The sequence below is a fragment of the Bombyx mandarina genome, chromosome 04 (genome assembly GCF_030267445.1).
Source record: "Bombyx mandarina strain Sakado chromosome 04, ASM3026744v2".
Lineage (NCBI taxonomy): Eukaryota > Metazoa > Arthropoda > Insecta > Lepidoptera > Bombycidae > Bombyx > Bombyx mandarina.
In genome coordinates this window covers 9798968-9813989 of record NC_143211.1, presented here as the reverse complement: position 1 = coordinate 9813989, position 15022 = coordinate 9798968, and the positions used below count along the sequence as shown (strand labels likewise).

Sequence of the window (15022 nt, the reverse complement as noted above, 5' to 3'; positions counted from 1 at the left end):
CACCACCGAACATCCTCCGGTGTGATAGTTCCCTGCCGGAGATCTGCTTTACACAGTGTGCAGTCAGGCGGGAACTCCGACTCCTGGACGTCCATAAGTCGAGTGGGCCAGACGGCATCCCTGCAGTGGTTCTGAAAACGTGCGCCCCTGAGCTGACGCCTGCGCTAACGCGTTTGTATCGCCTCTCTTATTGCGCTAACAGGGTTCCGTCTTCATGGAAGACCGCCCACGTCCACCCTATCCCCAAGAAGGGTGACCGGTCGGACCCATCGAGCTATAGGCCTATCGCGATAACTTCCTTGCTTTCCAAGGTGATGGAGCGAATAATTAATATACAACTCCTGAAGTATCTGGAGGATCGCCAGCTGATCAGTGACCGACAGTACGGTTTCCGTCACGGTCGCTCAGCTGGCGATCTTCTTGTATACCTTACTCACAGGTGGGCTGAAGCCTTGGAGAGCAAGGGCGAGGCTCTTGCTGTGAGCCTTGATGTCGCGAAGGCCTTCGACAGGGTCTGGCATAGGGCACTTCTGTCGAAGTTACCATCTTACGGAATCCCCGAGGGTCTCTGCAAGTGGATCGCTAGCTTTTTGGATGGGCGGAACATCACGGTCGTTGTAGACGGTGATTGTTCTGATACCATGACCATTAACGCTGGCGTTCCACAAGGTTCGGTGCTCTCCCCCACGCTTTTCATCCTGTATATCAATGACATGCTGTCTATTGATGGCATGCATTGCTATGCGGATGACAGCACGGGGGATGCGCGATATATCGGCCATCAGAGTCTCTCTCGTAGCGTGGTGCAAGAGAGACGATCAAAACTTGTGTCTGAAGTGGAGAACTCTCTGGGGCGAGTCTCCAAATGGGGTGAATTGAACTTGGTTCAATTCAACCCGTTAAAGACACAAGTTTGCGCGTTCACTGCGAAGAAGGACCCCTTTGTCATGGCGCCGCAATTCCAAGGAGTATCCCTGCAACCTTCCGAGAGTATTGGGATACTTGGGGTCGACATTTCGAGCGATGTCCAGTTTCGGAGTCATTTGGAAGGCAAAGCCAAGTTGGCGTCCAAAATGCTGGGAGTCCTCAACAGAGCGAAGCGGTACTTCACGCCTGGACAAAGGCTTTTGCTTTATAAAGCACAAGTCCGGCCTCGCGTGGAGTACTGCTCCCATCTCTGGGCCGGGGCTCCCAAATACCAGCTTCTTCCATTTGACTCCATACAGAGGAGGGCCGTTCGGATTGTCGATAATCCCATTCTCACGGATCGTTTGGAGCCTCTGGGTCTGCGGAGGGACTTCGGTTCCCTCTGTATTTTGTACCGTATGTTCCATGGGGAGTGCTCTGAGGAATTGTTCGAGATGATACCGGCATCTCGTTTTTACCATCGCACCGCCCGCCACCGGAGTAGAGTTCATCCATACTACCTGGAGCCACTGCGGTCATCCACAGTGCGTTTCCAGAGGTCTTTTTTGCCACGTACCATCCGGCTATGGAATGAGCTCCCCTCCACGGTGTTTCCCGAGCGCTATGACATGTCCTTCTTCAAACGAGGCTTGTGGAGAGTATTAAACGGTAGGCAGCGGCTTGGCTCTGCCCCTGGCATTGCTGAAGTCCATGGGCGACGGTAACCACTCACCATCAGGTGGGCCGTATGCTCGTCTGCCTACAAGGGCAATAAAAAAAAAAAAAAAAAAAATATTAAAGGAAAACAATGCCTTAACTAATTTGAATATAGCCTACTTACTAACTAGAGAATCTAGTCCGCGCGTAGAAAACACTTAACAGGATTTATATCTTTCAAAAAAATTTGCGATACGTAGCAGCCCTTAGTACTGGTCAGCGAATAGCAACGGAGAGACGTAAGAAGGGGACGTACATCCAATATAAGAAGTGAACAAAATAGGTTTATGTTGGATACTTTGACCATTCGACCGTAAAGTAACTCCGCTGTGCGAGTGACGCTCGTAGTCCGTGACCTCGCATCCACTCGTACAAAAAGACATTCCGCTACAATAGCCAAAATGCATTAGGGTATTAATTTCGGTCGTTACACAACGCTACACTGTACATTCGTAACAAGCTAGCCTTTGATCAGGTACGCTATATTCCAAAGCCGTTCCTGGCTTGTTCTAAATCAGTAATCTGTGGAGACATCACTGTTCGAATTGTAGGCACGCATCAAGTATTAAACACCCACAGATGGGCGCTCGACATTGAAATTAGATAGTATACAAACAGGTGGATAATATTAGCCTCCATTAAACATCATCAGGCACCCGTCCACCTGAGATTCAATTGCAACATTGATGGTTCCAAATATAAATTAATAAACGTAAGCATTTTTAATGATTTATTATTTCTATTCTAACCATCAAAGTTTAACAAGTTAATACGAAGATACTTTAACATTGTTCAGTCTACTAACTGAAAAATCGTGGAGCAAATAAAGCGACACATGTTTTCGAAGAAGTACATCGAACGCGACCGCCGGCGGACCGCTTAATCAGCGCTAGACCGGCTACTCTATATTTGCGTATGCAAAGAGAAGCCAGCCACATTAACGATGCCATATAGGCAGCGTACCGTGCAGCGATTGGGCAAACACATATCTGCATTATAAACAGCGTCCGGGCTCACAAACGCGCATTGTGGTCAGCCTTTACCGGCGCACGGCTAATCAACAAGCTGACCTTCCGCAACGAACAAACGCCACACCGCGCCCGACCGAACTCATGAAATCCTTTTCCATGGATCAGTGTGCTTAGTGCGAGTTTTTTAACGCTCTCGGTAGCGTAAAAGTTAGCTCATATTTGTATCGAATGGGATCGTTTGCCTACGTTTGCCGCTAGGGGCGCTGTTCCAACTGCATACAAAATTGGGCTAACTTTTACGCTATCGAGAACGTAAAAAAACTCGCACTAAGCACACTAATCACAGCAGTATATTCAGTACCACAATACACGTCTGCGACTTGGCCTTTTATTTCAATTTACTCAATACAGACAACATTAATCTATAATAGCTCATGTTCTTAACTATTGCACGGAATCTAAGCATCCGTGGCAGTCTGCATGGTTAAGCACTTAATCAAGGCAGAAAATATCGTAACAAGGTTAGCACGCGTTCGTGTTCATGCACGCGCACTCAATCGATGTAAACTTTCTACTTTCCACGTGTTTAGCCGTTGTGCATTACGGAAAATCTTGACATTATTTCTTGGAGTCTTCACCAACGAAGCGAATAAAGAAAGCGCGCTAATTGTAGCACTACAACTTGAAAATAGCGCAGCCGTACTATCGTGATTTTTAGATTCGTATATTGATCATTCATTAACATGGTTAAGTAGGTTTCGTACAAATTCATTAATAGTAATTAGACGCTCAATTCATTCAGTGATCTACAAATTAGTCACAGTATGGTCGTATACAGCCACTGGACGTTAGAATTCAGAATAACAAAGAGGGGATGATGATGAAACGGACGTTTAAACTAGCTCATTACGTTGCTCATTATAATCCAAAGGGCCTACCCCAAATGATTTTTTAAAAACAGGCTTACTATTTCTCAAATTAGTAATGATTTACATAAAAAAAATTTTTTCTTTGTTTTAAGTCCGAGTTACTCTTACATCTCTATTTTTTTCACGAATTTAGGAATTAGAGATAATTTTTTTGCTTTGAATGCTTTTAAGATTAATCTCTCAAATTTAAAAATAATCGATCTATTAAAATATTCTACCAAAATTATGTTGCCAAATAAAACGATACTGACTGTGACATTTTTATTTTCGTATCTTACATCACTTCAATAAATTAAACATAATAATTACATGCCGTGGTCACAAATAAATAAATTACATCAAATAATTTATTGAAATAAATTAATCTTTTCAACGAAAGAGCATTCTGAAAGAGTTGTCCGCGATGGGAGCGTTGCTTTGGTTTGAGGGTATTTTGTGTGGCTGTGTCGCGGTGGTCGAGTGAGCCAGTCGTAGATATCATCAACTTGCTTCAGACGATGACATACTAAGCTTTAGCTAGTGTCGGTTTAGCATAATGATAAGGGTCCACCGCACTTGTGCTCACTGGTCTCACCACATACAGATTCCGCCTTTGAATTAAATACTAAAATTAAAATAATTGGGATTAAAGTAAACACATACTCAAAGAATATTAAATTCAAAGACAAATCTTTCATATTACTTCCAATATAAACAAATTTATGGTCATTGGTTACTCGACCTTTTAGCCTAACTTATTGTTTTATTAATCCTCTGTGTGCAGAGACTAATGAGTTTATTAATGACTTTACTTCGTTTTATTTCTCCACACTTCACAAATAATAAACGATCGCTAAACATCATTATTACACGCTTAAAACTGAAGAAACGCTAAATTGACAAAAATGTACAAAAGTATGTAATATTATAATGAAATTTAAATATAGAATTTTGGATAATTTTTTTAGTTATTAAGATTTTGGAACAAGGACTTATAAATACCTATGGTGTCCGTCTGCGTGAACCTGGAACGTCGTTTCAGTGGGCGTCTCATGACTGAACAATTTCTTGAGGGCAATAATGCCTGCAATTGTCAAAGCCACTTTACTGGCGATAAGGGCTTTGCCTGCGATAGCGGCTAGGGTCTTCAATGCCATACCTCCAAATATGCTCATGGTAGAAAAGATACCGAGGAGCAAATAAGGCAGGACCTTTTTACCTAAATTAAAATAAATTAAATTAAATATGAAAGCAAACAAGTCTTTAATCTTTTACAATTAGAGACCCTCACCTCTACCTCTGCCTTCCGTAGCAAGATCAAGAGAAACTGTATGAGTGTTCATTAACTGCTCGAATTTAGTGCGCAGCATAGAGTCGATTTTCTCCTCTTTCGTCATTCCTGGAAAGAAACGTGGCTCTGCTACTGCTGAGGGAGCGTCGCCCTCCTTCACTAACGATAGCCCATCAGTGATCTGAATGCTCTCCTGTATAGGAAGGAGAAAATAGAAATCCAATTAATAGATTTAGCATTCAGAATCGAAACCAACTTACAAACATTTCAATTCACCTGCTCCACCGCCCGTGATAATGCAATCAAAGCCTTGCCCTTCAGACACAGTGACATGTGTTTCTGAGAGCTACAGTCATCATAAACTTTCTGTAAGACAGCAAATTCGGCTGACGGCCACCAGGAGCTCTCCCCAGCTCTGCCACTATCTATTTCGTTCTCTGAGTAATCCTCGGCATCCATCCTGCGGGATCTCCGAGGTCCATGAACGTGACCAGAAGCGATGACCACACAAATGATTGACACGACGTATATCCGAAATGCGGTGGTACACATTGTTGTTGTTTTGTTCTTTCACACACTACACTAAAACTAGATTTCAACGTATGTGAGGATGATCCAACGACGACTGACGAGCTCTAGTGCTAGTGAGAGCTTATAACCGTGCACCACTTCACCGTCGAGCACCACCAAACATCCGCTATTCCGCACCAATTCTCCGCACGCGCATTTACGTAACTGAACTTGAAAATAATCGCGAACCATTTTCCAGGTGAATTTCTCCGATAAAATGTACGGCAAAAAGCGAGACACATATCGTTTACCAATTCCACCGTACACTAGATGTACCTACTTATCGTTTACGTACATGAGAGAGCGTTACTAGAATCATCTTGCATGAGAACAAGATCATTCAGCTAACTTTTTACAATTGGTCAACTGATTTCAGCTATAATTCTGTGAAAATACTTTATGCTGTTTAGGGCTGACGTAAGTGCACTAAATTTATCCGGTCGGCGGTGTATTGTATTCCGACCCACCTGGCTGGTCCTGACCCATGTGTATCCCAAATCACCAGCGGCACCGCCCGGGCGGCATGACGGACCATCGTCACGCGGAGACCGGCGTAGTTTGTCGTCGTCGGTCACTTCGATGACCCATCGTCTTTGTTATGGCGCCGCGAGTCTGGTTGCAGTATTGACCGCGGAAGCTCCCCTACTCTGTGCGGGTTCTGTCCCCGGGCAGAGAACGGCCGTCCGGTCGGAGAGTGAAAGAGGGTTCGTTTGGTGGATAGAGCCCTAAAAATATTCTTAGGCCCGCGATACGCTTCCAATATTTGCGGACCGTTAAGAACCACACACCCCGAGCGCCCCTAGATACGGAACCAGCGGATGCGATTCGGCTGCTTCCTCGAGTAAAAAAAGAACACTAAACTGTGTAGCATTAAGTATTCAAAGGGAAAAAAGCAAAACAGTACGTAGCTTTGTATATGAGGAACTAATGAGGAAAGTAAAAGTAGATATTAATTCGACACGAAACATAACAATTAAATAACATCCGTACAATTTAACAAACGCACTTTCATGCTTCAATAAAGCGTTGCCTGCAATCTATTAATATTTTACAAATATTTTGTTCGGTCACTGTCCTTTTAAGGTAATTTAAGAAACTCCAATTGAGAAATTGTCCGGTATTCAAGCAAAAACGAAGGTATTTTTTTGGGAAAGACGTTCTATCTTCTCCCTTGATCTCTGCGAAGATGGGACGAAAAGTTGGGCCCCCAGCTGGTGGCGATGGCTGGCTCGTTGAGCCGGCTCTTGCCAATCGTCGGGGAGGCTGACACGGTGGTGCACCGCCTCTACGTGGGGGTGGTGCAGTCCATGACTCTGTACGGAGCCCCATTTGGTGCCGCATCCCGATCCGCCGCATCGCAGTGCTGCGATGTTCACAGCGCGCAGTCACGGTCAGACCGTCAATCCTCACATACCCTGCTTGCCCCCTGAGCGTGGACCTTTTTTGAGGATCGGCAAACTGCCCGAAAAAAGATACGAAGTAAGATGGTGATCTTGTCTATTTCTACCAATTATGCACTCCGGTTTGAAGAGTGGGATGGCCTACCGATTCCAGTAACCACTTAAAACCAGGTGAACCGTAATCTCATTCACACATCAAACAAAAACAAAATAAATCCTGGTAGCGGAGAATTAACAGACTCATGCTGGTCCTGACCTAGCGTGGTATGAATTCATGGTGCTGTCTAGGCGAGTTTTGAAAATTCCGTCGGACTGGTACTGGTTGTTAACCAGAGGCTTCGGATCGACTTGACCAAGCCTCGCACGTTCATACTTCTCTGTACCCAAAAAAATCTCAATTTTGGAATTTCATAGGATAAACCATCTTCATCAGATAAACCAGACTTCCAATCAATAAATATCAGTTTTAAAAATTGAAAACAATAGCACGTTGTAAATACTTTATTTACAGATAGCATCGGTAAAGGTAAAGTCATTATCTTAACAGCAACCTCACGGTTTTTTTATTAAAATGATTATTTTCTTCCATATTTTCTCTCTTTTACTCTTTTTTTAGAAAATATTTTTCTGCCTTATAGTTTAAATCGGTAAAAACGCGTGGTTTTTAATTTTTTTTGTTATTATTTATGATAATTTCACAGTAAAGATGTAGCGGCTTTTTTGTATATAATATGTGAAAACAAATTATTGGTCATTCTTTCAATTACCTACATACATACTTCGTAATCTAAAAATTAAATACAATCCATCAACATGGTACCCTCCTTGTTAAATTTGAGCAACCAAGATCTTCTATCTGATGATAGGTTCTGTGACCATCGGGGTTTTAACATATGCAAGTTTTATTTTATTTTTGGAACGAAGTTCCTTATGGGAAGATGCGGCAGGGTACCCTAACCGGGAAAAAACGTCCGTAACGTAAGATTTTTATTAGTAATGCACACAGTGCACGACTTAACTTTGTAATAACGTACAAATTAGTAATGCACACAGTGTACAACTTAACTTTGTAATAACGTACAAAAAATAACATATTTTTTATCTTTCATTGACCACGATCTCAGAGCGTTCGTTTGCGCAATACACTAACTCTTATGAAAACAACCACGAATGAAGTGTACCACAATAAGTTCGTACGTTACCGAATGACCGTGGGTTGTTGCGAAACCTCCAGTTTTATTTTCTTTATACCTCGAATAGAACTTAAAATGAATATTGTTATAAAAAGGAACTTCGTTCCTATCCGGTGTCCCACGACACCACACATCTTTTTTACCTTATTTCGAAGAGACAATGTATTTCGCTTGAAAATCATCGGATAGACGCACAAAACACTACCGTGTTTTAACCGTCCGTAATATCGTTAAGCCCGATGATCATAATCAGGATAATCGGATAATTTTATTAATTAATTGTATTATCATACATGAGTCGTCTATTATCAAAGGTGGCAATCTGTGCATTTGGACAAAAAAAATTTATTGATATGTCCATACAGATTTATTTGAATATAATCGTCTCCTTCAAAGAATACGGTTCAAAACCTGCATTAAATAAAGGTTAATAGTTAACCTGTTATTTATCTAAGATGTCGTTCCGAAGAGTTTTGTGACTGCCAATGGAATACAAAGTCAATAATTCGTTTTTCTGATTTACCAATCATTGTCCAAAAGTCAGATTGCCGCCTTTGATAATAGTCGACTCACATCATGTCATGGATAAATAAGCAAAATTTCAATTCAATTAGACGCTTTAAAGTGTGTGAATCACGTTCAAAGATTCGGTTGCATAGGTACCTACTCGTACATGTCAAGCTAAAACGCGTGTTAAAAAAGAAATATTTTTAAGAAATTAAAAGTATGTATGAAATATACGTATGAAAATTGTTATACCTACTATTGATCGAAACTAATCACTAATGAAACGAAAATGTAAAGATTTAGTATTTCGGAACAAATCTTTGCGATAATTTAGAGGTTACTCTTTCATATGTGTGAAACGTTTGCTTTCACGTCCTTACGGATCCATCAAATCCAATAACCTTTGCATTAGACGCCTTCAGCTCTAACACTAGGAGCAGGCTTAGGGACCCCGGTAACCGTACTCGTCGAATTCGACAAAGAGGTCAACGTGCAACCTAGCCCATGCATCAGCCCGCTGAGTTTCTCGCCGGATCTTCTCAGCGGGTCGCAATTCCGATCCGGTAGTAGATTCATTCACGAAGCAATTGCTCTTGAGTTGTTAGGTCTCCTTCGGAGGCCCTCGGGTGGTTGTTAGCAAATCCCACCCCTCCTGGCTGAGCCTTTGCTCGCCCATCTGTCCTGGTGAAACTGGAAAGGCCTTCGGGCCACCAGTAATATTTCAATAATAAAAAAAAACTTTTGCTTTAATGTGTTATTTATCTACGTCAAATTGAGTAACTATCTTTAACTAGCTTCCTATTTGTCTGGTAGTTATTGGAGAAAAAAATTCACAAAATGTCAATTTCGTTTCGTTTGCAAATATGTATAGTAAAATTTATCGTCATCACTACTAGGCTGCACTAAAAGTATCGGGAATGGAATATTTCCACTGTTCCTGTCATATTAAAATCTTTTTAATTGAAAACTCCTTGGTTTTAAAAATCGAATACCATTTAATTATTTAAAAAAACATTCTCGGTCTTGTCACGAGGTTTTGTCAAACTTGTTTAGTCGTTGAGAAAATGGAATTGACTCGAGAAAATTCAAGAGCGATGATTTATTATGACTTTCGAAGTGGTTTAACACAAAAACAGTGTGTTGACCGGATGATTTCTGCATTTGGTGATGAAGCCCCATCCAAAACCACAATTTATCGCTGGTTTGCTGAGTTTCAACGCGGACGTGTCAAGCTCAGTGATGATCCCCGTCAAGGTCGTCCAAAAGCTGCAGTCACCCAAGAAAACGTTGATGCTGTGCGTAAGCTGATTGAGGAAGATCGACATGTGACATACCGCGAAATTCAGGCAACTTTAGACATTGGCATGAGTCAAATACAAGTAATCTTGCATGACAATTAGGTGTAAAAAAGTTGTTTTCCCGATGGATACCGCATTCAATCTGTTTAGAGCAAAAAGCGGCTCGCGTTACTAGGTGCGTCAGAACTCTCGAAAGATTCCACGCAGGATCCTCAAATGCTGTATACAACATTGTATTAGGTGACGAATCCTGGATATACGCGTACGAACCCGAAACAAAAAACCAGTCACGAGTTTGGGTGTTCGAAAATGAGTTAAAGCCAACAAAAATTGTTCGTTCACGGAGTGTTGCAAAAAAAATGGTGGCCACGTTTGTCTCCAAAACCGGCCATGTTAAGACTATTCCTCTTGAGGGACAAAGAACGGTTAATGCAGAATGATATGCTGGCATTTGTTTGCCACAGGTCGTTTCTGAACTCCGTAAAGAGAACTGCAACCGCCGCATCATCCTCCATCACGACAATGCGAGCTCTCACACCGCGAACAAAAGAGTTTTTAGAGCAAGAAAACATAGAATTATTAGACTATCCGCCGTACAGCCCCGACCTAAGCCCTAAAGATTTCTATACTTTCCCTAAAATAAAGAATAAATTGCGTGGACAGAGATTTTCATCACCTGAAGAAGCTGTGGACGCCTACAAAACGGCCATTTTGGAGACCCCAACTTCCGAATGGAATGGTTGCTTCAATGATTGGTTCCATCGTATGGAAAAATGTGTCAAATTTCGCGGAGAATACTTCGAAAAGCAATAAATACATTTTTAAATAGTAATGTTGTGTCACTTCGTTAATTCCCGAAATTTTCAGTGCCGCTCTCGTATGTCGCCGGTAAGTGATACTGAGAAAGTATGTATCTCCTATTTATATATTTAAATCTATACACTAACAACGTACCTATATACACAAAATTCTAATGTACATACATACATATTCAAGAATTGTAGCTAAGAATAAAATATATTTTAAAATCAATAAAATATTTTATTAGTAAATAACCTTTCCTTACATTATCGTATTTAATATACATAAAATTTAAGTAATAACCTAAGTTTTTCTCTATTTTAACAATTTGAATATTAAATAGTTCTACTTAGCTTAGTTCAAGTTATCACTTATGTCGAGCTTCCTCACACGATTTTTTTTCATAATCGGTTGCCGAGCTTTCGGCCCCCCTGGTTTCACAACGTGCCCCCACCCACATTACAGTAATGCTCTTCAGTTTTAAATGTGGGGCAGCCGTTGTACTACAAAACTGAGACTTACAACTCATTTCGGGAACATGGGTGACGGCATTCACGTTGTTGATGTATACGGCTCCGGCAACCGCTTAATACCAGGTTAGCCGTGAGCTACCCCCCCCCCCCCATCTAAACAATAAATAAAAATCTCAATTGTAATCTCAAGTAGAGAACGGCTGTCCTACACCCTTGAAACCGGAATGTATAACTGCTTCGCCTCTAAAATTAGCAGTCCATTAGTACAGACCAATGCGGGCTCTAACACTTCCCTACCACTAGTAAATGCAGATTGGCGATGATAGTACGCTGGTAAAATACTCAAAGAAAACCCACAGAATTTCTCGCCGGTTCTTCTCACTTACCAGTCCGTGAACTGGAATAGCCCCTTAGGCTACCAGCGATTAGATAGGAAACACCTCAGAGAACGCTGCTGCCATTCCTTTTTTTATTGCTTAGATAGATATGTGGACGAGCTCACAGCCCACCTGGTGGTTATTGAAGCCCCATAGATATCTACAACGTAAATGCGCCACCCACCTTGAGATATAAGTTCTAAGGTCTCAGTATAGTTACAACGGCTGCCCCAACCTTCAAACCGAAACGCATTACTGCTTCACGGCAAAAATAAGCAGGGCGGTGGTACCTACCTGTGCGGACTCAAGAGGTCCCACCACCAGTAATTACGCAAATTATAACTTTGCGTAATTATAAATGATTCTCTGGCGAATCCTGCCTTTCCGCCTCGTCTTCTACAACACCAACGGGACGAGACGGATGACGCTATTCCGCTCAACAAATTAATCATTATACTGACGTTGTTGTTTCATATCGCTAACAACCGGAATCAGTCGAAGGTTAACTAAAACTCCAGTATTATGAGTAGTTTTTCATGTAAAGGAACGACAAAAACAAATATGTATTCGTAATTTATTTCTTGTATACAATTTTCTCCTTCTTAGTCATAAAAGGCAAGTGATAAAGCACACTTCCACACAGTAAAATATACACACATCCAGTTAAAAGAGTAATAAATGCATATTTATTACAAAGTACTAGCTGTACCCGTCCGCTTCGCTGGGCATTTAAAATTAACATTATTATTTCTCACCCCCACGAAGATTCTCATCATTAACGCCCCCGCAACTGGTGTAGGGAGTCCAACACTCATATAAATATTAGCCTATCCATTAAATACATGTATTTTCTACGTGGATACCAAGTTTCAAGTCAATCGGATGCATAGTTCAGTAGTTTTAACGGAACATCCCTAAAAACCACTGTAGATTTATATATCAGTATAGATCTGCGACACCATTGAAATAATTCCCATGCATTAAAATTTTATTGCCATGTCTAAGTCAGAATCCACGATGAGCAAGCTTTACAAGGGTCCCGAAAATTAATATTTTCATTTACGTGTACGTGTCATTCATGTACGTGTGGTATCCGGTTGAGATGCAGGTTTACGAGATCATTCAAGCATAGTTGAAAAATGCTTTGATACTTTTAAGTCATAATAAAATAAAAATATGTACCTATTATACATTTTAAACTATTTTTACGATTTGATCTCTCGTTTATTATGTTTATTTTACTATTTCAGACTGTTCGATAACTTTTCAGTTTGTGGTCTTAAACGTTTCATACATATACAGTCAAACCTGGATAAGCGAGAACTGGATAAGTAAGAAAACTCTATAAGTGAGAGTAATAGCCAGGACCCGTCATTTTAAGCTCCCAAAACCTCTATTAGCGAGAAACAGAAAACTGTGTAAGAGAGAGTCATTTTTCCCTCATGGACCTCCGTAAGTGAGAGTGCTACTTATCTATACCTCTATAAGCGACAGTCGAGCTTTATTTATTTATATTATTTAGGAGGAACAAATGACAAAACAAATTACAAATTTAACATCTACTATTTTATGACTCATTCTTAACTTTCGTTGAACTTCTTACCGTTGTTTTTGTATTTTTTTCTCGTCAATATTGAACCTATTCTATTTCGTGGAACTAAATAAAATTGTTATTTTATCGCATTCTTTTCGACTGGACACGTGTGCCTGTGTACCGTCCTGTTTGTCGGCCTTACTCAGTTTATCGTTAATCAATTGCGAAGGAAAGTTCTGTTCTGCATCATGTCAAAACGGAAAATTAAAGTACTGTCATTAAGTGATAAACTTAAAATAGTGAATGCGTTTGAATCCGGAAATTCGCGAAATGAAATTCAGAGGGAGCATTAGCGAGAAACTCGGGTTAGTGAGAAACCTCTATAAGCGAGAATGAGATTGTGCTCCCTTGAACTCTCGCTTATCCAGGTTTGACTGTATATTTTACCTATATATACATATTTTATTATAACATACAACATTTACAATCTTTACTATATATAACATTCGTTATAGACATATCTATACTAATATTATAAATCTAAAGAGTTTGTTTGTTTGGTTGAACGCGCTAATCTCAGGAACTGTTGGTCCGATTTGAAAAATTATTTCGGTGTTAGATAGCCCATTTATTGAGGAAGGCTATAGGCGATATTATAATATCACGCAAAGACCAATACGAGCGAAGCACTATTAAAGAATGTTTCAAAACGGTTTTTTTTTTATAGCTTCCGCTGCCTGCGCTGCGGAAACGGTTTAAGTATCGCTAAAATACTGTATGACAGAATTGTTCCCCTTAAAAAGTTCTAAAAAAGTCCGTAACAGCGTATTATATCTATCTTTTAAGGTTGGCTCACTATAATCTATTTTATGCTAACCAAATTTGTGCTAAAGTAAAGCATTATAATTATTGGTGAAGGTGTTTTTATAAAGATAATATTAATCCCTATCCAAATAAATACATTATTCATTAAAAGTATTTAATATTGTAGCAAAATAATGACCAAGCACGTAATAATAATGTACAAGGCGCTGGCCGGGCAATGCGCGGCGACACACAATAAGAAGATCAACAAAAAACACCCAGATCACTTCAAGATAGACTTTAAAAATTGTAGATTTTTCTGGATTTCTCCAGGATCCATCATCAGATCATATCCTAATGATCACAGAACCATTCGGGAAGTCTAACCTTTAGAACCAAAAAAAAAAAGAAAATAGAATTATCAGAATTCGTTCAAATATTTTCGAGAAATCGGTGAACATACATAGATAAAAAAATGGTGGTCGAATTGATAGCCTCCTCTTTTGAAGTCGGTTAAAAATCGTGATTTTGGTACCGTAAATAGCTCCTTAACATTCTATTATTCAAAAATCTTTTCACCTTCTACGTAAATGAAGTCGCGGGTACAATTTTGCGATATCCCAAAGTAACTTCCACGTGGACGAAGTAGCAGGCAAAAGCTAGTTTTACTATAACTATTTGTAATTAAAGTTTTTCTGTAATCATCGTTTTCTGTAATCAGCTAACCTATTCCTCGAAATATTTTTTAATCAATGAATTAAAAAACAAACAAAATAGAATTAATAAGATTACGTTTCTTTATGCGCAATTCAAACACTCTTTCAGAAAAATGTAGCCGGGATTTTCATAGTACCTACCTAAGTACTTCTACACTTGCGAAATCGTGTACGAAGTAAAATATTCATTTTTAATTGCAAGACTAGTTCCTTTCAGAATATCACTCGGAAGCGCATTTTACATTTTGATCAATAAATTAAAATTAGAAAATACGGAATTCTGAAATAAGTCACATGCTTACACGCAAATGCCGCACGCATCGTATTTTACAATAAGTGAAAGATAACGTTAAATCTCTTTCGCCGTTTCATTTAAACTAAATCAATTAGTGAGTACCATGGTAAAATTTTAACAAATGTTATTTACAAATATTACGATATACATACTTTAATTTAATGCTTAGATGGATGGACGAGCTCATGGCTCACCTAGTGTTGAGTGTTTACTATAGCCCATAGACATAAACAACATAAATGAAATATTTCAGAAAACCAC

General features: G+C 40.0%; 1 protein-coding gene across 1 annotated transcript; it reads right to left on the bottom strand.

The window, feature by feature from the left end:
• Window positions 1–3770: 3770 nt before the first annotated feature.
• On the bottom strand, window positions 3771–8259 carry Osi21 (osiris 21). Its single transcript, XM_028174329.2, has 4 exons — window positions 5070–8259; window positions 4794–4986; window positions 4505–4721; window positions 3771–4127 (listed from the first exon to the last, which is right to left on the bottom strand). Exons 1-4 carry the CDS (start codon window positions 5343–5345, stop codon window positions 4121–4123), a joined length of 693 nt encoding a protein of 230 aa, XP_028030130.2. The 5' UTR covers window positions 5346–8259; the 3' UTR covers window positions 3771–4120.
• Window positions 8260–15022: the final 6763 nt, after the last annotated feature.